We start from the raw sequence: 24,093 nt of genomic DNA, 5'->3' as shown, positions 1-24,093 counted from the left end.
GGTGGAAATTGTGTGTCTTTTTCAAAAGACATTTGAATGTTCATTCTCCCTTTTGCTTGTTTGATATACACTAAGGATGAATAGAAATGATCTATTTTTGAAACTGAGTTTTTCTGCTGGTTCTGGATTTTGGTCTGATAAGATCACTTTATTAGCCATATGCAATTTCTTGCATTAGGGATTTGAATTTGTCACATACCCCAGCTTGGTCTCCATGAGACACACAGACAGGGAGAGAGAAGCTTGGGGTCAGAGTGCAGGGTCAGCCATTTATACAGCACCCCTGGAGCAAGTGGGGTTAAGGGGCCCAACGGAGTAGGATTCCTCTGCCAGCCGTGGGATTTGAACCGGCAACCTTCCAGCCACTGGCGCAGATCCTTAGCCACAGTGCCACCGCTCCCCTCTTACCAGTTTAAGGAAAAGAAGAGTATGTGCTTCAAGGTGTGATATTGATGGTTGTTCCAGCCACAATCAAGTCTTAAAATTATTAGCCTAATTAATAAATGGCCAGACCTTTGTAAAAACCATTTTCTTTGATGTGTGAATAATCAAAGCCTCAAGGAAGGAAAGTCAGGAACCATCTGTGTTTGATATATCGGTTTTAATTGTGCAAAATAAAATTAACCGTGCAGCTAATTCTTTGACAGCCAAAAGAGGCTAAGTAAAACACACTTTTTAAGATCTGTATAGTGTCTTCAGGTAACAGTAAACAGATAAGAGTGTATAATTCCTTATGGGTTTCCAGCATGCAAATTATGTGCAATTATAGTTTCTTTACTTTGTATCGCAAGATCCTCACCTTAGTGCTAGAGAAGAAAAACCATTTAAACATCTCAAACGTAGAATAATATATATTATTGCAAATCATTAGTTTCCTTATCTTCAGATGGATGGCCCTTTTAAGAAACACACCCATCCTAAGTGCTGTTTCTTTTCCTTGTCAGACACCCTTTTCCCTTCATTATCTTCAAAGAACCTTGTGTTGGCATTCTGTGGATTAAAGGATTAGTGTCAATCATGACCCTTCTGCAGGGAATTCACACCCCAGTGTTTCTCAGTAAAAGAGCTGCTTCTGCTTGTGACAGTTCACCAGCTGCAGGGCGCCGGGCTGTAACTGTCCCTGGTGGTTAGCCAGCATGTGTTTGTGCACAGTTTTGTTTTATTCTTTTCCCTACAGCTAGATAAGGCAATAAGGCTGCCTGTGTTTGTACTCTATATATTACATTGCAAGGTGTTCACCTTTAGATGTGCTTAATCAAGCACGTTAATAGGTTCAGTGCAAGGTAAGCTACGCTTTCTAGCACAGATCTTATGTTAGACAGGGGCTTGAAAATGCTAAAGGCTGTGATGCAAATCCAGTTCCTATGTTTGTTTGCTCTGACATCTGGAAACTGCTGAAACGTGAACAAAGCAGTCTTGGCATTGTTGCTGGATACTTTTTGGGACCTTTTTTATCAAAGCTTTGCAGTTTCTGGGTGACCCGTTGTAACAGGTCAGAGCCACCACTCCTTGTGCACAGCTGTGTCAACCCCAGCAGCGTCAGACCATCGCATTTTGTAACTCTCCTGAAGGTTGCAGCTTGACAGCGACTTATGGTCACAATTTTCTTGTTTTGATGTACAGTATTAGAATCGGTGTCCATGTTGCCGAGTATGCTATAGGTTTTGATTATTTGACAGAGGAGTATCAGTGGTTCATAATGTTCGGTTCCACTTTTAAGGTGCTCCATTTGATTAAGTTTTCTCCCTGTGTATGTAAGGACAGATTTGCTGATGTTTGCAGGATGCAGTGTCTGCTTTAGTAGTATATGCTGTCAAGTAAGTCTGCTTTTATTTGGAGTTATTGATAATGATGATAATAATAATAATGATAATGTTTCTTTATTAGCCCTATACAATTTCTTGCATTAGGAATTCATCTTGTCGCATACCCCAACTTTACTCCATGAGACACAGACAGGGAGAGAAGCTTGGGGTCAGAGCGCAGGGTCATTTATACGGCGCCCCTGGAGCAGTTGGGGTTAAGGGCCTTGCTCTGTCAGCCGCAGGATTTGAACCGGCAACCTTCCAGACACAGGCGCAGATCCTGAGCCACAGTGCCACTGCTCCGCTGTTGGCTCATTTAATTACAGGTTTTGTGGTAAAAATGCATTTCTGAAATATTTAAATTCCTGAAAAAATGGTTTAAGAGGCATAATGAGTTTTTAAGATGTGCATATTCAAACTAAGCTTTCAGATGCTTGATTAAATGATTTGCAGGAATGGAATTGCTCATTCTAAAGTAGAGATTCCTTTGCTCTGCAATCATGGGTACATGAGAGCCTTAATCTTTACAGATTTGTTTCTATCTTTGTCATTAACTATTGTCTCCACTGTCTTTCATCTGTGGTAGATTTTTTAAGCAGGTATCACTACGATATGGGAAAATAAGACTGATTGTAAAACAGTTTGGGCCATTTAAGATATTAAGAGCTGCAGAACACTGTAAAAAATGCAATGTGAAGTATCTTATACATAGTACATCTGCTGGTTTGTCACAGTAACTTAATATTGTTTGGAATTGTTCAAGAGCTGGTCTTAAGTTATATGTCAACACCTGTAAATCACATGCATAGAGCAGAGTGGTATGCTAGGGGAATCTTCTTTTTTGTCCTGCGTGTTTCATATAAAAGCACGGGACAGGGATAATTTCAGTTCTTTGTGTTTCGACCTTCCTAATTTCATCTCAAACAGCTCTCAATCACAGTGGATTTTCCTGATTGGAGTTAAGATCCCATAAGCGGACGTCGCTCGCGCATGCTGCTGGTGTAAGAGGAGTTGTTTGTGTTGCAGAATGTGGTGTCGAAGAATGCTCTGCAGTACAGGGGGAATGCTCAGCACGATGCCCAGGAGTTCCTCTTGTGGCTGCTGGACAGGGTGCATGAAGACCTGAACAACATCGTAAACCCCAGTGCCAGGTCCTCCATCAAGGTAAGCCTGCTCCGGTGGGGGCTGATCCCACCAGTGTCTGCCCTGCTGTTGCTTCTCTGTTCTCGTATTGACCTGGAATCGAATTCTGGCTGATGGGAAAAAATGAACTCGAAAGTATTAAATTAAAGTTTCATAGCCCTCCTCTGTGCACAATTCAAAAATGTAATTGACTTTTAATGGTAGAGAGATCACTTTTTTTTACTTACTGGCTGACACTTTTATACAAAATGACTTATATTTGCACCCATTTATACGGCTGGGTATTTTATTGAGGCTGTTTGGTTGAAGTACCTTGCTGAAGGGGCACAACAGCAGTGCCCACAGATTCAAACCCACAACCCCTCAGTTATGGATCCAGAACCATAATGATTTTTAATTCAATGTAACATTTTAGGACAAATATGTTTACAAGGAGTAGAAATACCCTTCTTACATGCCAGCAGCTATATCATGCTGCATCTCAACACATGGCAGCCCACTGAAGCTCAGCAGGTGTGAGCCTTGCCAGTACCTGGATGGGAGACCTCCTGGGAAAGCTAAGGTTTCTGCTTCAAGAGGTGTTAGTGGGACCTGCAGGAAGAGCTCTGTCTGCGGTCTATGTGGGTCCTAATGCCCCAGTATAGTGACGGGGACACTATATTGTAAAAAGGCGCCGTCCTTTGGATGAGAAGGATGAGGATGAGGGTCCTTGTTCTCTGTGGTCATTAAGAATCACAGATTCTTAATTAAAAGAGTATTTTAAAGGACCATTGTCCTTCACCAGTCATGGCCTCCTAATAATCCCCATCTCTGAATTGGCTTCATTATTCTCTTCTCCTCCCCACTGATAGCTGCTTTGTGGTGAGCGTATTGTCACATCATTTGGGGGGGCTGCACATTGGTAGCGGTGGAGGGGAGTCCCCATTATCTGTAAAGTGCTTTGAGTGGAGTGTCCAGAAAAGTGCTATATAAGTGTAAGGAATTATTATTAATTTTATTATTATTATTAGCACTGCAGCGCTATTTTTATATTTCGAGGTGAGAAAAAATCAAGATCGATGAAATCATTTGAAACCACAATTAAATTAAAATGTACACAGTAAAGTGTGAACCTCCTATTTACATCACAAAACAGATGAAATTTCCAGCTCAGCACTATAGTGCCTTTATTTTCTGCGATTCAGAACGAGGCAACAAAACATCCGGTGAGGTGAAGTGGCCTATTATATCGTTAATAGGCATAATTGCGAATGTATATCTCTTTCAGTCAAATAGAAATATTGCTCTCGACTGCTTTGCTGACAAATACTACTTGTTAACTCTGCATACAGATTCCGTTTGAACATTTCTGTGGTGAAATGTCTGCTGCGCAACATGTACTTATTCACTCCTACATCATGTTACATTAGTCATTACAGTGACTAGTGAGAATGAAGGGCCGGTTTTAGTCACAATTCTCATGAACTCTAGCTCTCACCCGTGGTGAGACTACCAATTTGCGACAACATGGTGAGGCTACAGTACTTACAGTTCACGATTTTGTGCTTAATTCTGAATTTTTAAAATTTTGCGATGCCATCAATTAATTTTCTTACTGAAATTTAATAACCAGTCTGAGAAATTTGGACTGCTACTCCCCTTTTAAGCTGAAAGGGGAAAAAAAGCTTTATTTTAATTATTTTTAGTCTTCACATTTGTTCTGGGGACAGTGTGCCATGACATAATGTTGGCAACAGCTGTCCAGTTGGTAAATGCTATGAACATTAATGCCGGACTACTGTACTGTATGTGAAAGGCCTGCTCTTGAATGCTTGCTGATTTACTGTTAGATTTACTTTCACTGGCAAAACAGCCTTTATAGTTTACTGTGGGAAATGTCTCTGCCTGGCAGCAGGAGTGGAGTGTGACGGTGACAGTGGTCCACTCGAACATCACACATGACGACCAAATGTATGTCCTGCAGATAGAAATTTTCTTATTTGTACGTTCTCATGCTTGCACTGCAAGGGGCTGCATTGAAGGTATTCAGAGCACGCAGAGCTAGTTCAGGCAGAACCTTGTCAGTAGTGTGCCTAATTTAGCATAATGTAAACTGCTGGAACACAGGACCTAAAGAGCTACAGGCTTCCAAAGTCGAACGTTGGATCCCCTGTGAGTTTAATATGGTGCAAAAGTGTGTTATTTTTTTAAGTTATTGACTTTAAACAGAGCCTGCAGGACAGCAGTTTGAGATGAGGTCAGAAGTACAAGGTGCAAGGAATGCGAGGCAGTTCTGACGAAGTGGTGTGTGGCTTTCCATCAGGCCAGTTTGTCTTGGAGTCCTGTGATGTGTAAGTGTGGTTTATCCCCGCTGTTTCAGCCTCCGTTAGAGGATGACGACGAAGCCCCTGAGGGCCCATCCCTGCCGCTGGCCGGTTCTTTTATCCAGGAGCTGTTTCAAGCCCAGTACAGGTACCAGGGTTCACTGGCTCACCTTGTGAATTTTCACCCTCTCAACTTCATTTTCTATATTGAATTTTTGTATCTTAATGTATCTTCTCCCTTTGTGCTGCGTTCAAGTATGTTTGTGGCCACTCTTGGTCAGCGTGGAACATGAAATAATCCTTTATAAGATTGTCGAATCCCCCCAGCCAAACTAAAACAAAGAATGAAAAATAAATAAATATATTTTCTAGCAGATACTGGGGTGGTAGATTGCGGTAAAATCTGCTATGATAGGCAGATCAATGTTATAGGTGCAAAGGATCAGTTCATTTTCAGAACAATTGTTGGCTGTTGGAAGTTATATAATTATAAATGTGAAACTTATATATTTCTAACATGGTGACAAAGCAGTTTATTGTAGTTTTCCTTTTGTTGTTTCAGTCCCTGTATGGGAGCTTGAACTCATTTGTTTTTATGCAGATCTTCGCTAACCTGCCCTCATTGCCAGAAGCAGAGCAACACGTTCGACCCCTTCCTCTGCATCTCCCTGCCCATCCCCTTGCCTCACACTCGGTGAGTAAGTCTTGGAATGAATTGGATTGTGTGAGGCTGAAGGAGAATCTGCTTTTAGCCCTGGCCCGAGGCCGGATCTGTGTCTACTTGGAAGGATTCTGCTGTTCAGCTGACCAGACTGGGATAATAGCCTTCACACTGATCCCCACCCGTGTCTCTCTCTGTGTGTGTGTGTGTGTGTGATTGGCAGAGGTTTGCGCAGCTCTGGTGTCAGCTTGGCTTTGTACAGAAGGAGATCACTTTCTCATCTGCCAGTCACACTACAAACTTAATTAGTGCTGAGGCAAAGTGGGAAGCACTGGAAGTGAAGCTAAGTGTCCTTGGACTGACATTATACAGTGTGCTGGACATACTTTGTACGTTTTACTTTTGTTACTCAGTTATTGCTCATGACATGCAGTAAATGCCAACTGTATCTCCTAAGAAAAAAAAACACCTAAAAGACCTTTTTCAATTAAAGCCAGGCCACGGTGGCTGTAGATTTAAGTATTTAATAGGCACTGTGGCCATTTAGTGTATATATGTATTGTGTTGTTTATATATAAAGTAGTATTTAAAAAAGGGATGCACTAGTTTTATTCAGCCTTGGTCACTGCAACATCCAAGCCCAGAAGAGATGAAGGTGTCTTAGATGCCTCTACTGAACTGGGTTACTGAACCAAGCTGCCTGCCCCTTTTCATACTGTGAGTTTTGAGCTGCAAATACTGGAGTTGTTGTGTCACAGGGAGGACTCACTCTGTCTTTATTGATCTTGCTACAAGCTCTTACGACCCAACCACCCCCACTACTGTGCTGTGAAATCAGAATTCCATGCTGGCTTCAGCCTCACCCACCAGGGTGATATTTAGCCATCCCCTGCAATGTGCACTCCAACAGTGGCATAGCCTGGATTCAAACCAGCAGAGCTCCATGATACTTGTCCTCCAAAAGTAGGATATTTACCTCCCAATGAGTAGAGACTTGTATTGGACAGCCTGCTTATTAGCCCTCATAAAATAAATAAATCAATGGATAAAATGCATTGAATAGGTTTAGTCTGCAGTGTTATATTTTGAGAGTTTGCAAAAACTTTCTTCTCTTCAGCTCCGATTAAAATGTCTTTATTTTCTGCATATTTGGTTATTTTTTGTGTTCTGTGAATGTATCCTTAAATGTCTCTTTCTTTTCACATGAATGAGATTATCTCTGACTGGCTTTACTTGCTGTGCTGTGTTTCTAACTGTCTTGGATTCTATTTTGGGCAGTTGCCTCAAATGTCTGAGGTTTGAATGTTTCTCAGGTAGAGAACAAAGGGATGTTGACAAGCCACTGAATTTGTTATCATTCATGAATAATTATGAAGAGGAAGAATTAATTAAGTTCAGAAATACAGATGTAAAAAAAATACAGAACAGGCAGAACAGAGGTGGTACAAATAGATATCTCGCGTTTCTTTGCATTTTGGAAAATGTCAGTTTATAATGCTGCTCTTATGTCAATTTTATGGAGAGGCCCTCAAGTGTTACCAGTATTGGAGGGAATTGCTGTGGCTGCTTGATATCTGTTGCTTTCATTTTAGTTTTAGATGTGTAAAGTACCTTTAAAAAAAGTCATATTCTCCATCTGTTGCATGTGACTAGTGTGTGTGCGTGTGTGTGATAATAGTGCATTTTCTAAAGCCTGTTTTGATACCAGAATGCATGCGTGACACCTGTGAGCTCTTTAGTTCTGGGTTATGTCTCAAACTTGTTCTTGCCAGGCCGGACAAGAGGATGTGGCATTGGTGTGTGTTTGTTTGGCATCTTCATGCAGAGAAGAGGGTGTGGGGGTGTCTGTGTAGTGTTTCTGAAGCACGCATGAATCCCTGACATTACAATATCCATTGTAACCTTTTCGTCTGTTCTTATGTACAAGCTTGCATCTATCCCTGATATTATGGTAACTTTTGTTGTAACCTTTCTTATGCACAAGCATGCATTTATCGCTGATATTACGGTAACCTCAGTAAATGGCATCTGGTGTTCACATAGCTTGGATGGAAGAACAGTGATGTTGTAGTGACCAATTGGTTAAAAAAGGGGCATGTGGGGCTGGCTGGCATTCATGCGAGACAGACCACCATTATGCTAATAAATAGGGAATCTGCACTACTTAAAACCTAATGGGAGTTTATATTTATCTAGATTATAATAAATCACAGCACATCAGGAGTACAGAAAACAAAGTAGTTTAACATTTTAACTACTAGTATAGATATACTTTTTACAAGTACTTTTTAATGTTTTCACCATAACGCAAAATAAATAAGACCAGGAAGAAATCAAAAGTTTGCTTTCACCCACTGTCAAGTGGTAATGTTCCTTGAGAATGTGCGTTTGCTCTCAAGGAAGAAGAAATGCACCAAGTCTCAGCAGTGGAGCATTCTTTGGATGTGAGTTGGCTCCACAGCTGAAAAGTTGTTTTTTATTGTTTTTGCTTTACAGTGTGTAATTAACCTCTGCTTGTTTCCCTGCCACTTGAGGCCGAGTCAGCGCACACAGCCACCTCTCTGTTTCTCACAGTGTGACCCTCAGTGCTACAGCATTAAAGACTGTTCATGACAGATTTCTTTGCAAAATGCCTGAAAATAGACCTTGGAATTGTTGTACTTTAATAGTAATAACTTTTATTTACTGTGTGCAGTCTGAGCTATGCTATGAAACATTTTAACATTCGTTAGTATGTTTTGTTTTCCCTTAAGTAGACGTGGCTAGATTTGTTTAACCTCAATTCAGTGAGCACCAGGAGATCCAAACCCCGTTTTGCATAGTCAAGCATTTTTTCAAACTGGCGCTGCAGCATTTAATTCAGCATTCCAAGCTAGAAAGGCACATTACAGAGATGTTGAACGCAGTGCTCTCCAGAAAGGTCAGCAATTTGTGACCACCCTTCTGTCTGCAAGTAGCATTGAAACCACAGAAAGTGACAGAACTGGAGCACATCTGAAGAGCATTTGCAAAGATCAAATTGCCTGTCTGTTGTGTGCGTATATAATCAAACCCACAGTGAGTGGAATTATTCTGTGAAGCTTTATTTTAATATCAAATCAAATAGATTTAGATTCCATTGTTTTGATATTAAATTACTTAGATTACATTCAATTCCTTGACTCTAAAGTTTAAGCCCTCAATTTGGCTTGATTAAGTGTATGTGGAAGGCAGTGGTTTTCCAGTTCAATTTTGTGTGTTCTTTGGGAAAAGCTGTAAGCTGTAAATGCTGTAAGCTTCCATTGTTCCTGGTTGTTTTTATCTTTTCCTTTATAGCAGCATTGGAGCTCTGGTGTTGGCCTCCTCAGTCTTTCACTTGTAATCAAACCCAGTACTACATGAAGTAACTCTACATGGAGAAAAGAGAAAAGCTGTGGTTAAAAATGTGTAATTTTATAGAGTGTGAAGCTTTTCCTGCAGGTGACAACCATGAGAAATGTGTGCGAGGCTTGGTTTCTTTGTTCCCCATTTGCACAGGATCTTCCATATAGTCCTGGACTTGCGAGAAATACGCTTCTCATCAGACAGCTGTGATTATTTTTTGCTTTTAAAATACGGGTAACTCTGAAAAGAGTTCAGTGTGAGCTATTCTGGCACCTTTTCTTTGAGGGTCAGTTAGAATTTATTACATGTTTGTGGGCATTATCTAATATCTAATAAGACTGCCAGACCCATAGTACATAGTAAGCAGTGCTACAAGTTAAAAGTCAGAATCGGGTTCCTATGATCTCAGCAACATATTTGGCTATGAGCAGATGACTTGTTCAGTTGAAGGAAAAATGTCATATCTGCTCCTTTTATTCTGTAGTAATAAAGATCCTCAGAATGCTCTTTAATCAAATTCCCCTTCTTAAGCGTTGGGATGGAAAATTAGATCTGAAGAGAAATTGCTGTAAGGCTCCCACTTTCAAGGCATTAAATCATCTGTCTAAATGACTAGCGCTCAAATTTTAGAAGCGATCTGGAAAAAATGAATACCAGTTGCAACAAAATTGGTTCGGAGTGTGGTTGAGATATTGAGCCCCAAATGGAGCAAAGGAATTGGATTACTTAGTTGTGTTGCATGTTATGTTCGCACCGGTACTTGTAGTTCAGTTACACATAGTATGCGGGTAATCTTGCTCAAGCCTGGAGAAACATTTTAATTTCAAACTATTATATTTAACAATCTGCTTTTTTTGTTTAATTTTTTTCATATATTTCGCGGCTCCAAAGACCTCGCCATTCTCATGCAGTGGAAAAGCGGTCAGGTTTTCGGTCACCCACGTTGCTGTCGCTGGCAGTGGTGGGAGCATCTTGGAGGGCGAATCAAGGGTGGCAACTGGGTGAAAACTCACAAGCTCACGATGAATGCCGTCAGGGTCCTCATTAGGGCCTCCCGATTTCACCCTCCTGTCTGTAGTAGATAGCTCCAGCAGTTACTGATTCTGCGTGGAATACTGAATATTGGAATAACAGGAATCTTGCAAGGCTAAATCAGAGTTCTCGGAGGTGAAAGTGTTAGGTAAAATTGTCTCCAAACCAACAGTTGATTTTCTGAACGTTCAGTTTATTGCTCCCGCACTTATATCTCTTGGCATGTGGAATTGGTTGTGTGTGTATGGCTGTTCCAGTGCCAGATTCCCGAGACTGAGGTGTTTCTGAAGTCGAATGAAGGTGGTAGATGGATGGATGTGACTGGAAGCTCATGCCCTGTAACTGTGTGTCTTCAATGTTTTCTTTGTTTAAAGAAGAAGTGCCGTGCGATTTTTTTTTATATTTCAGGGTTAGGAAGAGTCAGCGTTGAGGAGTGCATTTCAAACCACGTTAAAAATAAAATGTACACAGTAACTTGTAAACCTCTAATTCACATCACAAAATAGATTAATTTTTCCCAGGTCTGTTCAGCAGCACCATGTTCTGTGATTCAGAACGTGGCAACAAAACATCCGGTACCATGAAGCGTCACTATTACATTGTAAACAAACAGGCTTGTGAATACGTCTTTTTCAACCGAATAGAAATATTGCTCTCGAATTTCAGATGGTTTGGCCGACAAATACTACTTGTTAACTCTGCTTGCAGATCATGTTGGAACGATTCTGCGATGAAATGTCTGCTGTACAACCTGTGCTTATTTGCACATACATCACTTAAGTCATTACAGTGACTAGTGAACAGGAAGGGCAAGTTTAAGTCACAATTCATGGGAACTCTAGCTCTCGCCTGTAGCGAGACAAGAAGCTTGCGATAAAATTTAGATAATATAGTACTCTCACAAAGTTCACTATTTTGTGCTTAATTCAAAATTGGTAAAATTTCTCGATATGTACAATTAAATAATTTTGTTACCAACATTTACCAACGTTAGAGAAAGTGGGACTGCAGTTCCCCTTTAACATCAGCCACCTGTGGATATCTTGCAGTAAATTGTGAACTGAGGTGGGCACTCTTCATAGTTTTCCTGAATTTTTCTCCTTCTGTCCTTAATTCTTGCTAACTCTAGCTCTAGTTTTGAATTATTTATAACCAGTAATCCTAACTCCCATATGAAGTTGTGGAAATCCCTGTTTTCTTTTTCTACGACTGGCCTAATGAGTGCAAAAGATTGCTTGAAGTGCTGCTGTCTGTATCTTATTGTCTCTGGGAGTTGTCGCCCAATCTCTGCCTGATTCCAGAAGTGCTGTGTTTGTTACAGTTCAGTCTGACTCAACTAGCATCATTCTCAGAAAGCTCACCTTCCCCTATCGCACACAGCTGTTAATCTGATGAAATGAAAATTGATATTCGTTCAGGCATGCAGAAACAGAGGGGATGAATTAAGTCTGAATTAAGAATTAAGTATGTTTCTTATAAATTGCTGCATGTTCCCACATTTTTTCTTCCTTTATTTTGTGGAACTTGTCATTTTTTCATTCCGTAACTAATTTAATAGTTTTAATTGAATAAGTTAGTCCACAGTTCTCGAGTTTCTGTTTCAGTACCTTTCTGCCTGATGATCGGGATATGACCTTTGTCCTTGGTGACTTTTCACCCACAGGAAGTGCTTGGGCTTTTCTGTGTGTGAAGAGCTGTTGCTGTGGTACTGGTTCAACAATGTGGATAGCGCTTTTTAAATTCAGTTTTCTCGCTAAACATTAAAGCATAATGCTTGTACCCAAAAGGTTTGCATTAAAAATGACAAATTAAATTAGTTAAAAAATTGTATCTTTTAGTACAGGCATCTGAATGTCTGCAATGTTTTTTTAAACTTGCACTTTGCTTAACAACTACGTGTGGAGTAATACTTTATAATAATGGATTTATTTGGAAACCTCTCAGCTTGACAGGAGCCTGTAGTTTGCTAACATCAGTTTCTTCTTCCCCTTCAGGCCTCTGTATGTCACTGTAGTTTACCAAGGAAAGTGTTCCCACTGTATGAGAATCGGTGTGGCCGTGCCTCTGTCCAGCACGGTCTCTAGACTGCGAGAGGCTGTTTCACGTGAAACCAAGATCCCCACTGACCAGGTACGTTTACATTCAGTTGACTGTTTTGGGGGTATGCACCAGTACACTGACGTAATAATGAAAACAACAACAATGATCACGATGATGACATTCTCGAACCACCACAGTTCATAAGTTTGTTTTTTTTTGCTGCAAGTAACTTGGGCACCTCGTAAGGCTAATTAAAACATGACGATTCTTGCGTCTATTTTAAGGTATTATCATCTCAGAGGGATGATGCAAGGTTTTCACCATGGGCCTGTTGCTCTTGCAACACCGACACAGGTCTCTCCTGTCCTGTGGGCATGTGTGCCAGTATCACTCTGATCACTTGGATGAAGAGAGCCTTTTGTTCTCTGGTGCCCATTGTGGGAAATGAACAATTCAGCTCAGTGTCTGATGTTCCTGTTTGTCACAGCACTGGGCTCTCGTGGTGTCATGGGATAACAATAGGTTTGCGATGAAAGAAAGAAAGTTATTTTTATCTGCTTAGTTGTTTGTCATTGATGCTTGTCATAAACGTCCATTATTTGAGATCACTCTGGTGAATTTTAGTGTTCAGCCCTATTTTATGTATTTTCTTTCTCATTTTTTGGAAGGAAGACAGATGAGCTGTGAGCAACAAAACAAGGCTGAGTGAATGGCCTTTCGTTTGTAAACCTTCCAGCCGGAAACCACCAATGTTGTTTACATATTATCATATTAACATCGGTGTTCTGAAATCTGGCACTGCCACCCAACATTGTAAATTTTTTACTTGGCAGATTGTTCTGACAGAGATGTACTATGATGGATTTCATCGCTCATTTTGCGACGACGATGACGATCTTGAGATTATCCAAGAAAGTGATTCCATCTTCGCATTTGAAACCCCTGAAATCTTTAGACCAGAAACCATTCTTTCTCAAAGAGGTACACCTTTTAAGTTCTCCCCTACTGTGCTTCACCTTTCCAAGTGCTGCATACCTCTATAAACCCCGTAAGATGTATTGATCAGCTGATGAGTGAATGACCAGGCTTGTCCTCCAGTTTGATTCAAAATGTTCTGTTACACCATTGTTTTGTAGCATTAAGTAATTCAATGAATCATGCTGAGTACCTAAAAAACACTCTGTATTATTTATGAATACAGTGAAGAAACTATTAAGCAGTGACACATAGGAATAGTTTTTATTTTCCATTTATGTTGAGAGAACTCAAATCTTTATGTCTGGATGTAAACAATAAGTAGAATGAGTATTTCACTTCAGTCCCAGTTCAAGTGAGTTATGACTGTTTTCAAGGCCTACACGGAAATTTAAACCAGAACAACTTGAAGTTTGGCACCGACAACAGCAGAACGTCTTCATTCATGCAAGGAGCAGTGAAGCCTGTCTTACCATCCAATAAGAATGCCAGCAGTGACAAGATCATCCTGCTGGTCTGCAACAGAGCGTGCACAGGACACCAGGGCAGAAGGTAACACCATGTGCGAGTGGAGCTCGGGATTCTAACATGAATATCCCCCCTGATCGGGGACTGCTGCTCCACGGGTCTGGTCATCTGTTTTCTTTGCCGAAGTTTGAAGAACTTAAGTGATCAGTAATCTGCTCTTTAATTCCACTCTTTTTTTGTGTATATTATTCCATTTTTACCAGGGAATAAACAGAATATTCAGCAACAATTGTATAACAATTTAATTAAATTCTAAATTTATAATTAAAGTAACATTCAGGCAATCAGTTTTATAAATTGAATGCACATAGCAGTTTTCTGGTGCCTATGAGCATAAGTAACCTGTCAGGAAATGATTTTTTTTTAAATCACTAGGGGGGTCTACTGGTAAATCTAAATAACATGATTTTTTAGGGTGAGTCAAAGGATTTCTGTCAGTTTCTGATAGTTTGTCAGATTTTAGTTACATAATAACAGATCAGAAATTTAGTACTGCGCTTAGTTACATAATTTTGTTAATTTCATTGCATCAGTACAGAGTTGTGGGTAGAGCTCTGGACTCAAACCTCGGAGGTTGTAGGTTTGAATTCCAGGTGAGACACTGCCGCTGTACCCTTGAGAAAGGAGATGCACTCGGATTTCCCCAAGGGGAAATGCCCAGCTGTATAGAGTATAAATGTAAACGGTGGATAAATGTGTCAGCCAAATAAATTAAGAATAATAACTTTTAAAGTAGCCATCTGTGGCATTTGACACAGGTTTTTTACATCAGGTACAATTTGAGTTGGGTAACACATCATAGTCAAGCCTTCAAAGAAATACACTAGCGCCATGCTGTTTTTGTGTATTCTGAACTATTGTAGATGTTATATCTTTTAGAAAACAAATTAAAAATAATCAATTTTAACATACGATTCCTTGTGTTTAAGTCAGAAAGATTCAAAGGAGGATTTGTATTATGAGGAATACTGGCCAGTGTTCAAAATGCATCTTTTAATGTGGTTTTACAAAAAACAAAGGATTGCTTCTCAAAGAAACTGTTTACTGAAGACATTTTGTTCTTTGGACAGCAATTCCTGAGTATTTTGGGCGATTCACTCAGAATTTCATTCAACCTTTGAATTTAATCCTTTAATGTTTTTTGCTTTCTTGGCTCCTTTTCGATGATGGTGACAAGTCCATGCCTCAGAGCAGTTTTTAGTTACATTAAAACCATATGCTTGAACTTAAGAATATATTAAGTGGTGAGAGATAGAATTTATAACATTGTAATTACATACTGCTGAATGTGGAGAATAATTTACTGAATCAGCTTTAATGAAAAGCATGTGTCCTACTCTTACATCTCAGTATCTGTAGTAATTTGTTTAGTCAAACATTGCTAGATAGTTACTTCATAGAGTAGTCTATACTGTGCTTTTGCAGCACTTTACCTCTTGTAAATCTGGTAAAGATCTACACATTGTCCTGCAAATTGTTTGTAACTCTCAGTTGATGATAACATATGTATATGAAGCTTTAGATCCTCTCTTACCACAAAATAAATTATTCGGCATCTAAATAGCAGTCTCAGAGTGCCTCTTCCTAAAAAAATGCAAAAGTTGAATTCTTCAGATAACTAAAAGTAAAAAAAAAAAAAACTCTTTCCTGTGGATCCAGTTGTAGGTGATCTTGTTAATTTAGACAGCGGCTGCCTTCAGAGACTGGTACAGTTGCCCTGTCTTCTGCTGGGCCTCCTGTTGACTAGCTGGTTGTTAAAACTTGACCTGCCTGCTGGTGTGTGAGCTGCACTTGTGTAGCTGGGCCTGGAGAAGGGAGAAGGGAGAAAGGAACGCTGGAGGTCTCTTGCCACGTGTTTTACTCGGCTGAATCTAAGATTAAGGATTAAGAAAGACATGAAGAAAGCCCTACATCTGAAATGTTGCGTTTCTTTTCTTTTCCTTTCGACATGGAATAAACCTTTAGGAAAAGATCTTTCTCAATCCTTAATAGATACTTTATTAATCCCATGAGGGAAATTGCAGAATTAATCTCGGAATAGCTGCGTCAGCATGGATAAAGTATGTTAAGGTTTATTCCATGCTGAAAGTAGAAGAGTTGAAGAACGCTCCGCAGCCAGAATATTGCATTTCTTTTTTTTCCCTTTCAGCATGGAATTAACTTTTAGGAAATGCATAACTTTTGCATGCTGACGCAGTTACCTACTCAAATTTCTAAAAGTGATTAGACAGACAACAGACTACAGCTATTAAGAAGTAAGGTTTTTGTGGGGTACAGTGTCATTGTGATGACATAAATCCCTGTGATATAATTATTTGCCAGGTTTGGCCATCCTTTTGTACTCTATCTGGAGCGAACCGTGACCTGGGATGTCCTCCAGAAAGAAATTTTGGAAAAGATGCGACACTTGTTAAGGCCAGGAGTGTACATTCAGGTAAGACGGCATTCCAACATCTGCATTACGTGTAGGAAATTTTCTTGAGAATTATGGTTGAAATAAGCTCACGTTATATTTTAGTTGAACCTTCAATTAATATTTACTAGCTTTTTAAAGGTGGTTTCAGTTGACATTTTATTTGCGCTGTTTATGGAGTCTATAAAAAGCATTTGCCTTTTGAGGAAGTTAGTTGAACTTGAATTTTTCTTTGCAAAAATTAGGCAAATGTGTTAAAAAGTGGTTGCGCACGATAATGTCTGTATTTAAATGAAAGAAGGTGTACATTTTGGTCTTTTTTCACTCTGTTAAGTTGTGAAATTTGCACCTTTTTTAATTGTGATTCTCTAGTATGTACTAAAAAGAATCTTTATATGCACCTGTAACTGTTTATTTATTTAAAGGTTGGTCCTTTTAGCCTGCGTGTGGTTGGTGTGGTCGGGATTACATATCTTCTACCTCAAGAGGAGCAGCCTCTGTGTCACCCTACTGTGGAAAGGTATCCTTTACCCATTTTTCTTACTTTTAGGATTTTTTAATTTGGCTGTGGCTCTTGAAGAGTCTGACAAGACATAAGACCCTGTGCGAATTGCTAACGTGCACTCTGTTGAGCGTTTTGCAAAACATATTTATTGCGAGAAGATCAAGGCTGAGTTCTACTGGCTAGCTGTTAAGAGTGCCGCTAGGTACCCTCTCCCCTGTAATTGTTCTTAAGTGCCCAATGGCACTCCAGTCATGTCACTGGTGTGGCTGATTGATATGTATTTCCTGGTAGCAGGCATCCTGCTGCTGGAGCAAGAGGCTCAAAACTCTCTCATCTCTCCTGCATACAGGGCGTACAAATCCTGTGGACAAGGGGGACCTCCACACATCAAGATAGTTGTGGAATGGGACAAGGAGACCAAGGATTAGTAAGTGACACTGTCTCCAAAATCGTGCTTGTTAGAACAAAAATACAATAAAATAAATAAAAATAAAAATGCTTCAGTCCTATTGGCAATGTTTCAGGTTTACATTTTTGGGGTGGGGGAGAATGGTACAAGCTACCAGCCAGTGGTTGAAGCCTTTCCTTTCCTGAAGGCTGGATGAGGTCAGTTAACTACTAGCTGTCAAATTGGCAGAATGATCTCCCCTTGTTTGTGTCCTTTCTTATGCTCTTACTTTTAATTAACATCTTTTTGTCTCAGATCCCTGCAGTATAGATAGCAAACAGTACACATTGAATTAGAGTGTGCAATAAATGTCTGATTTGCAGAAGGTCGGTCATGAATGAGAATATAAGGCCTTTCCTTACATGAAGGACTGTGCGTGTCTGGAAGAAACTTTCCAAGGCATGTTGAAGCTGACACCTTGGTTTTCTTCAGAAAATGGCTGGTCAAGATCATAGGGTTAGTTAGGAGCAATACCTAATCAGTTATGATTTACCTGGATGATGGCCTCTTGATTGTAACCTTTCTTCTTAGAAATGGAACAAGTAGGAGTTGCAATCCATGCTGATGATAAATGCAACATTTCATCTGTCGAAATACATTCAGGGTGTAGAAGGTTCTGTAACCAGAATGTTGTGCGATTTACTGCTTCTTATTTTCAGTATGAAACTAAATTCTGTTTGTTTGTGTGCCTGCATATACCTCTTTGCGCGTAATATCTTTATGACTGATGTGCCACTTAAAACACTGAAAAACAGACTACAGCGTGAAGTCGTGTAGAAGGACATCCATATTTCTAAGATGTCCATACTTTCACCTAATGGCAAATGTTCCTGTTTGCTCAGATTGTCTTCCAATAACATTAATTAGCCAGAAGTTGAACTTGGTTGACATGCCTGTAAAGGGTTCCGGCTCTATTTTTGTATGTAGAGTGTTGTGGCCTTTCAGGTTCTTAAAAGCGTTTTTGATGGGAGAAAAAATTGATCAGTTTAGGTTTTTTCTAGATTGCATGTATACTCAAGGTTTGGCAATGTATGCTTTCCCTCAGTCTGTTTGGACACACGGAAGACGAGTACATCCCTGACGCGGAGAGTGTGCGGATACAGAGGGAACAGCACCACCATCCGCAGGCCTGCACCCTAACACAGTGTTTCCAGCTGTACACCAAAGAGGAACAGGTAGGATCACACGGGCAGATGGAGGCCAGTGAGGCTACTGATCTCACCTCTGTGAAGGCACAGGTTCTCTATTGGTTAAAGATGATCATGAGTGAGCCGAGATAATCCTGGCTTTTGATAATATTAAACAGACGGACAGTCCAAAACCTTTGCTTGGAAAGAATCTGTAGTCCATTATCACATGAAAGTGCTTGTGTCTGGTTAAGCAGCTGAATGGGCTGGAGCAATCGGGGCAAATTCTCTCTTCAAGGGTGCATTCCTAAGGTAACAAAGCCACTGTCTGAATTACATTGCATGGGACAAAATGTACAAAATACATAAGAATAAGAATAATAGTAATAGTAATAAGTTCCTTACACTTAAATAACGCTTTTCTGGACACTTTGCTCAAAGCACTTTACAGGTAATAAGATCCCCTCCACCATCACCAATGTGCAGCCCCCACTTGGATGATGCAACGACATCTATAGAGGACCAGTATACTCGCAACACACCAGCTATCGGTGGGAAGGACACTATAGTGATAAAGCCAGTCCATAGATGGGGATTATTAGTAAGCCATGATTGGTAAAGGCCAGTGGGAAATTAGAATAGAATGCCCATATTTGGACAGTGACACAATTCTGTTTTGGCTCAGTACTCCAGCACAATGGATTTGAATAAAAACAATGACTATGAGGTTAAAGTGCAGAAAGTCAGCTTTAATTCGGGGGTATTTACGTGTATATTGGGTGAACCATATAGGAATCACAGCCCTTTTTATACATAGTCCCCCCATTTCATGATACCTGAGACCTTTGGAACTGAGAACATATTCTAATATTATAATAGTATTGCAAAAAATAAAAACTTTCTTTGAATTTATTTTTTACCTTGTTGAAGTTTATTCAGTGTTTGTTCCTTATTTGAAATTTGTTGGTTGCTGAGCAACATTTTATTGACTTGATAAAAAGCTTCTGTTTGAAAATAGCTCCCACTGTTAGGCAGCGTGCTAAGCTCTTTTCTTCACTGTAGAGGACATATGGCAGCCTTTTAAGTTAGATCTGTCTTTCCAGGTAGTGATTTTAGTTATTAGTCCATGAAGGATTGACTTTATTTGTAGTAAGGACTTGTATCTTTTACTTGATGCTCTAAGCATACAGAAACTTTAAAGAACATCTTGTTCATCATGCCCATTTCTCAGATTATGTTGCAACCTTTTTTGGGACAGGTCACAATTACAGTTTAGCATGATGGCATGCTGGTTGGCATACTTCCCTCACAGCTCCCAAGGCCCTGGGTTCGAGTCTGATATTGGGATATTGCTCGTGTGGGTTTCTGCCCACTTCCCAGACACTTGCTGGTTTGATTTTCTGTATGGAATTTTTTCTAACAAGAGGTGTCTGCAGGGGGTTCTCATCCTTGTGGGGTGGTGACTTTCTGCAATGAGCAGTGCTCGCTGTGTGACTAAAAAAACAATGGGCTGAATTTCATTTGCTGCAGCACTGACATTAACGCTTTGGAATGCTTTATCATGAGCACTTAGATTTGAACTCGGAACTGATTCGTAGCCCCAGATATTAATAATGACTTAAAAGCATTTCTGTAAAAGCGGACCCACTTCATGCATTTCTGTAGGCACTGAGGCTAAGAGTGAAATTTAAGCAGAGCTCCAGGATTATACCCCTGCTGTTACTTGGTGCCTTGTCACTTGGTGCCTTGGGACTTTCAACGGCAAAGTAATCAGCACTCCAATTTTCATGTCTCATGAGAGTCTCCTGCATCAAAGTGTCTCTGGTCTCTGTAATTAAGCAATGGTTTGTAAATACTGGGGTGATGAGCACCACCTACTGGTCACCCACCCACAGCAGCAGCCTGTTTAAGATGTTTCATGAATTTAATAAATGCTTAATTTATTACTTTATATTTCTGTTGATCTACCTTCAGGTTTGTTTCAATTATTCAGTTGGATTGTTATTGTATATTTGTATTACAGTAATTGTAATAAATGTATATTTTAAATGTTCTGGATATGAAGATGAAAAATTAGTCATTGTTTAATGAACTGACAAGGTTACAGCATTGGTTTTCCATAACTGATGGAAGGAATCCAATGACATGACCTCGGTGTTAAAACAGTCAAGAAGCAAAGAAAGTTGCTTACTGTATTAATAATTTATTAATGCATACTGTAGGACTAAATTAGTTGTTGGATCTTTTCCGGGTGCACTGCAGCTAGCTCCTGATGACGCCTGGCGGTGCCCTCACTGTAAACAGCTTCAGCAAGGCAGCATCAAGCTGTCTCTCTGGACCCTCCCCGACGTCCTCATCATACACCTGAAGAGGTTCAGACAGGTAATACAAGAGAAAATGCTTTTACATTCACCACCCAGTATTTTTAGGACCACCTTGCAAAAGGAATTGACTGTCTGTGGCAGGAGGCTATGATAGACTTCCACTGTGGAAAGCTCTCAGGTCTCAATCCTGTAGCAGGCTGATGGATTGTATAGTTCAGTCCCCTTTATTATTTCCTTACTGCATCTTTAGTTAAAGGTGCTTGGTTAATGCATGAATTGAAAACCCTGTGAAACACATTCTGTGTTCCTTTCCAGACATTTTTTCTGCTTGCAGACTGTCAACACGATATTAGGTGGGGGTTCCTAATATTTTGGCTGGAGTGTATTTACTGCTTGCTTTACTGTTTTGTCACATCAGCAACCTTGAATACTACATGCTTTAATTAAAGGCTTTTGAAGTGGTAACGTGTTAAACATACATAATATTGTACATTAGCTTAAAAACAGGTTTATGAATTTGCTGGAAGGATGACTTTAAAAAGATGGATGAATATACTGCGCTGTGCCTGCGTACTGCTGTTGGTTAACTGCAAGCAGGACTGAGGCTGCTACATTACTGGAGGCATGAATCAGGTTCACTGCTGCTGTGTCCATGCACAGGAAGGTGACAGGCGGATGAAGATGCAGAACATGGTGAAGTTTCCCCTGATGGGTCTGGACATGACGCCCCATGTGGTGAAGAGGAGTCAGAGCAGCTGGAGTTTGCCTTCCCACTGGTCTCCTTGGCGTCGGCCATATGGACTTGGGAGGGATCCTGAAGACTACCTGTATGACCTGTATGCTGTGTGCAATCACCATGGAACCATGCATGGGGGCCACTACACAGGTACGGAGCGTCACGGGGTTCCCTCCCATGCGCGGGTACGGGGAGTCTCGGGGTTCCCCTGCGCAGGTACGGAGCATCTCGGGGTTCCCCTGCGCAGGTACGGAGCATCTCGGGGTTCCCTGTGCAGGTACAGAGCATCTCGGGGTTCCCTGCACGGGTACAGAACATTCTGCATTCTGTGCAGAATTGTGTGTTAAAAGGACATATGTTTCACAAATTCGTTTCAGAAATGCATTACTTGAAAAATCAGCTACTGTATGTAAAAACATAAACTGGGCTAGAGTACAAATTCTTTATAATAAGATTTTAGTAATATTTTGTCTGTTTTGAATTAAATAATTAAGTAGTATAAGCTACAGCATTTTGCTGCTTTTATTTGCAGTTTTGCTGACAGAAGTCCTTAACTGTGCTGTGGTTTCAATATATTTCATGTCTCTGTGGGAAAGATTGTGCTACACCCTTGTGTGTGTAACATTGTACTGCAGAATTGTGATTTTAAAGCATTTAAATTCATGGTCACTAGACAGTATCTGAATAATCATGAATACAGTTTTTTTTTTACAGCAAGACAATGCTCTGAAACATAGAGCTTAAGAAAGACCTTTTAATAATGTAATTTGTTTGCTTTTTTAGAACAAAAATGTACCTGATCCATTTATTATTTCACTTTCTCTTTCGGCATTATTTCATTATATTCTAAGTGACTGATGTTTTGTCCTGCCAAGGCTAGAACCCGGGGTTTTTCTCAGAAGCAGTAGGAAGTGAGACAGATGCCCCTCTCTGTGTTGCAGTTATTTACACGAAATATGTAATTCATTACTATTTTCAGTGTGAGTCTGATATTCTGTTTGAGACTAAGACTTTTTGTTTTTTGCAGCCTATTGTAAGAATTCAGTAGATGGACAGTGGTACTGTTTTGATGACAGCGATGTTCAGCCCATATCTGAAGACGAAGTCTGCAAACAGACAGCTTACATTCTGTTTTATCAGAGGAGGACCACAATTCCATCTTGGTCTGCTAATAGTTCAGTTGCTGGTAGGTACAATTGTGTCTTAAGTAGCTGGTTGTGTCGTATTATGTAACCCTCCTCTTTGCTAACGGAGTTTTTGGTAACAGTGGGCAACAGTTCTCTTGCTGTGTACAGCACCTCGTTGATTTTGGATTAAGTATTGGAGTGCTATAACCTCCAGTAATATCTGTTTAAAAAGAAAATGGCCGAGTGCATGCAGATTAATGCTTTCATGTGAAGGCTAATGTACTCTACAAGCAGATTGCTCTTCTGTGTGTGGCATTAGATCATCTGAATGATATATTGCAAATAAATGACACTTCCCAATTCTCTGCACTGGATTGAGGAAAGGAAATGTAGCTCATATTTGGATTTGTAAAGTTGCAAAGTCTCGGTTGTTATCCAGGACCAATGTGATGCCGTGTTGTGGAGTTCGGGGAGATACTAAGCGGATTAATTTCCCTAGGCAGTCATCAAGAGGCTTGAAAACAATCACAGTTGTTGCACCAACAGCACGAGCAATAATAAGATGCTGTGAACCAAATGCTGGCAGTGTCATGTTAGCTGTCTGCACTTTTGGCAGGTAGCACCTGAACCGTACAGCCCCTTGCTCGGCAACTTTCCTAGCTGTATATTGTCGCAGATGTAGCAGAAATTGGTTGGCTGTAATCTACAGTAATACCTAACTAAAAAGAAAATGGCCAATTGCATGCACATTTACGCTTTCTTTTGAAGGTTAATGTACTCTACAAAATGAATGGGAGAATGGAAGAAATGTTAATTCCAATGTAAATGTCAATGTACAACCAAGTATTTCTATAGTAACTTTTTTTTTTAAGATCTTAGCAATTCTGCTTCCCCTTTGTGCCCTGATAACCCTTTCCAAGTTCTGATGATTCTCTATGTCAGAGAAGATAAAAAATGTAACTTTTTTTAACGAGTTATGCCAGTTTTCTTTTTTGTAACTTAATGTGGAATAACTACTGTTGTTAATCTTTACGTTTTAAAAAACATTGAAAACCTTCGTCAAATCTGTCTCTTTTGCTGAGACTTAAAAGATGTAGATCCTTTCAGTCCATCCTCCTTAGAACTGGATTTCGTTTTGAGTGCTCTGGCCTTTCCCTTCCTCTAATCGTTACTTGGCTGATGATCAGGGTCCCATTCGCCCTCTTTCTCTTGCCTCTCCTCTCCTCATTCAGAGCGACTGCAGTGCCTTGTTTTACCAAAGCAGCCCTCCTTGTCTGAGTGTGTTCTGTGTCGCCCCCTGCAGGCTCCACCAGCTCTTCTCTGTGCGAGCACTGGGTCAATAGGCTTTCAGGCAGCAAGCAGCCCAGCGTGGCCTCGGCGGCGTCCTCAAGGCGCACGTCCCTGGCGTCTCTGTCCGAGTCGGTGGAGTTCACTGGGGACCGCAGCGAAGACGATGGTGAGGTTTTTACAAGCACGTTATTTATCCCAGCATTGTGTGTCTTTTCAGTGGTTTGAAATGTGCCCTTAACCGCGGCCCATGAATTCATCTCTTCATTTAAAAAT

The 24,093-nt window shown here is 40.3% G+C and overlaps 1 protein-coding gene across 3 annotated transcripts in view; it reads left to right on the top strand.

Annotated features, from left to right (window-relative positions):
* usp31 (ubiquitin specific peptidase 31) overlaps positions 1-24,093 on the top strand; it is a 52,376-nt gene that overhangs the window by 12,091 nt on the left and 16,192 nt on the right. For all 3 annotated transcript variants that reach the window (XM_088613009.1, XM_088613008.1, XM_088613007.1), the window contains 14 exons: positions 2,832-2,969; positions 5,308-5,399; positions 5,853-5,945; positions 12,302-12,437; positions 13,181-13,328; positions 13,700-13,874; positions 16,173-16,284; positions 16,689-16,783; positions 17,118-17,195; positions 18,262-18,391; positions 20,606-20,725; positions 21,328-21,553; positions 22,431-22,589; positions 23,834-23,986. In XM_088613009.1, the coding sequence (XP_088469135.1) occupies positions 2,832-2,969; positions 5,308-5,399; positions 5,853-5,945; positions 12,302-12,437; positions 13,181-13,328; positions 13,700-13,874; positions 16,173-16,284; positions 16,689-16,783; positions 17,118-17,195; positions 18,262-18,391; positions 20,606-20,725; positions 21,328-21,553; positions 22,431-22,589; positions 23,834-23,986 (1,855 nt within the window). The remainder of the gene's footprint in view (positions 1-2,831; positions 2,970-5,307; positions 5,400-5,852; positions 5,946-12,301; positions 12,438-13,180; positions 13,329-13,699; positions 13,875-16,172; positions 16,285-16,688; positions 16,784-17,117; positions 17,196-18,261; positions 18,392-20,605; positions 20,726-21,327; positions 21,554-22,430; positions 22,590-23,833; positions 23,987-24,093) is intronic.

The sequence above is a fragment of the Lepisosteus platostomus genome, chromosome 19 (assembly GCF_059453375.1).
Source record: "Lepisosteus platostomus isolate fLepPlt1 chromosome 19, fLepPlt1.hap1, whole genome shotgun sequence".
Lineage (NCBI taxonomy): Eukaryota > Metazoa > Chordata > Actinopteri > Semionotiformes > Lepisosteidae > Lepisosteus > Lepisosteus platostomus.
The sequence above is the reverse complement of the archived record's forward strand: the minus strand, read 5'-3'. Positions and strand labels throughout refer to the sequence as shown.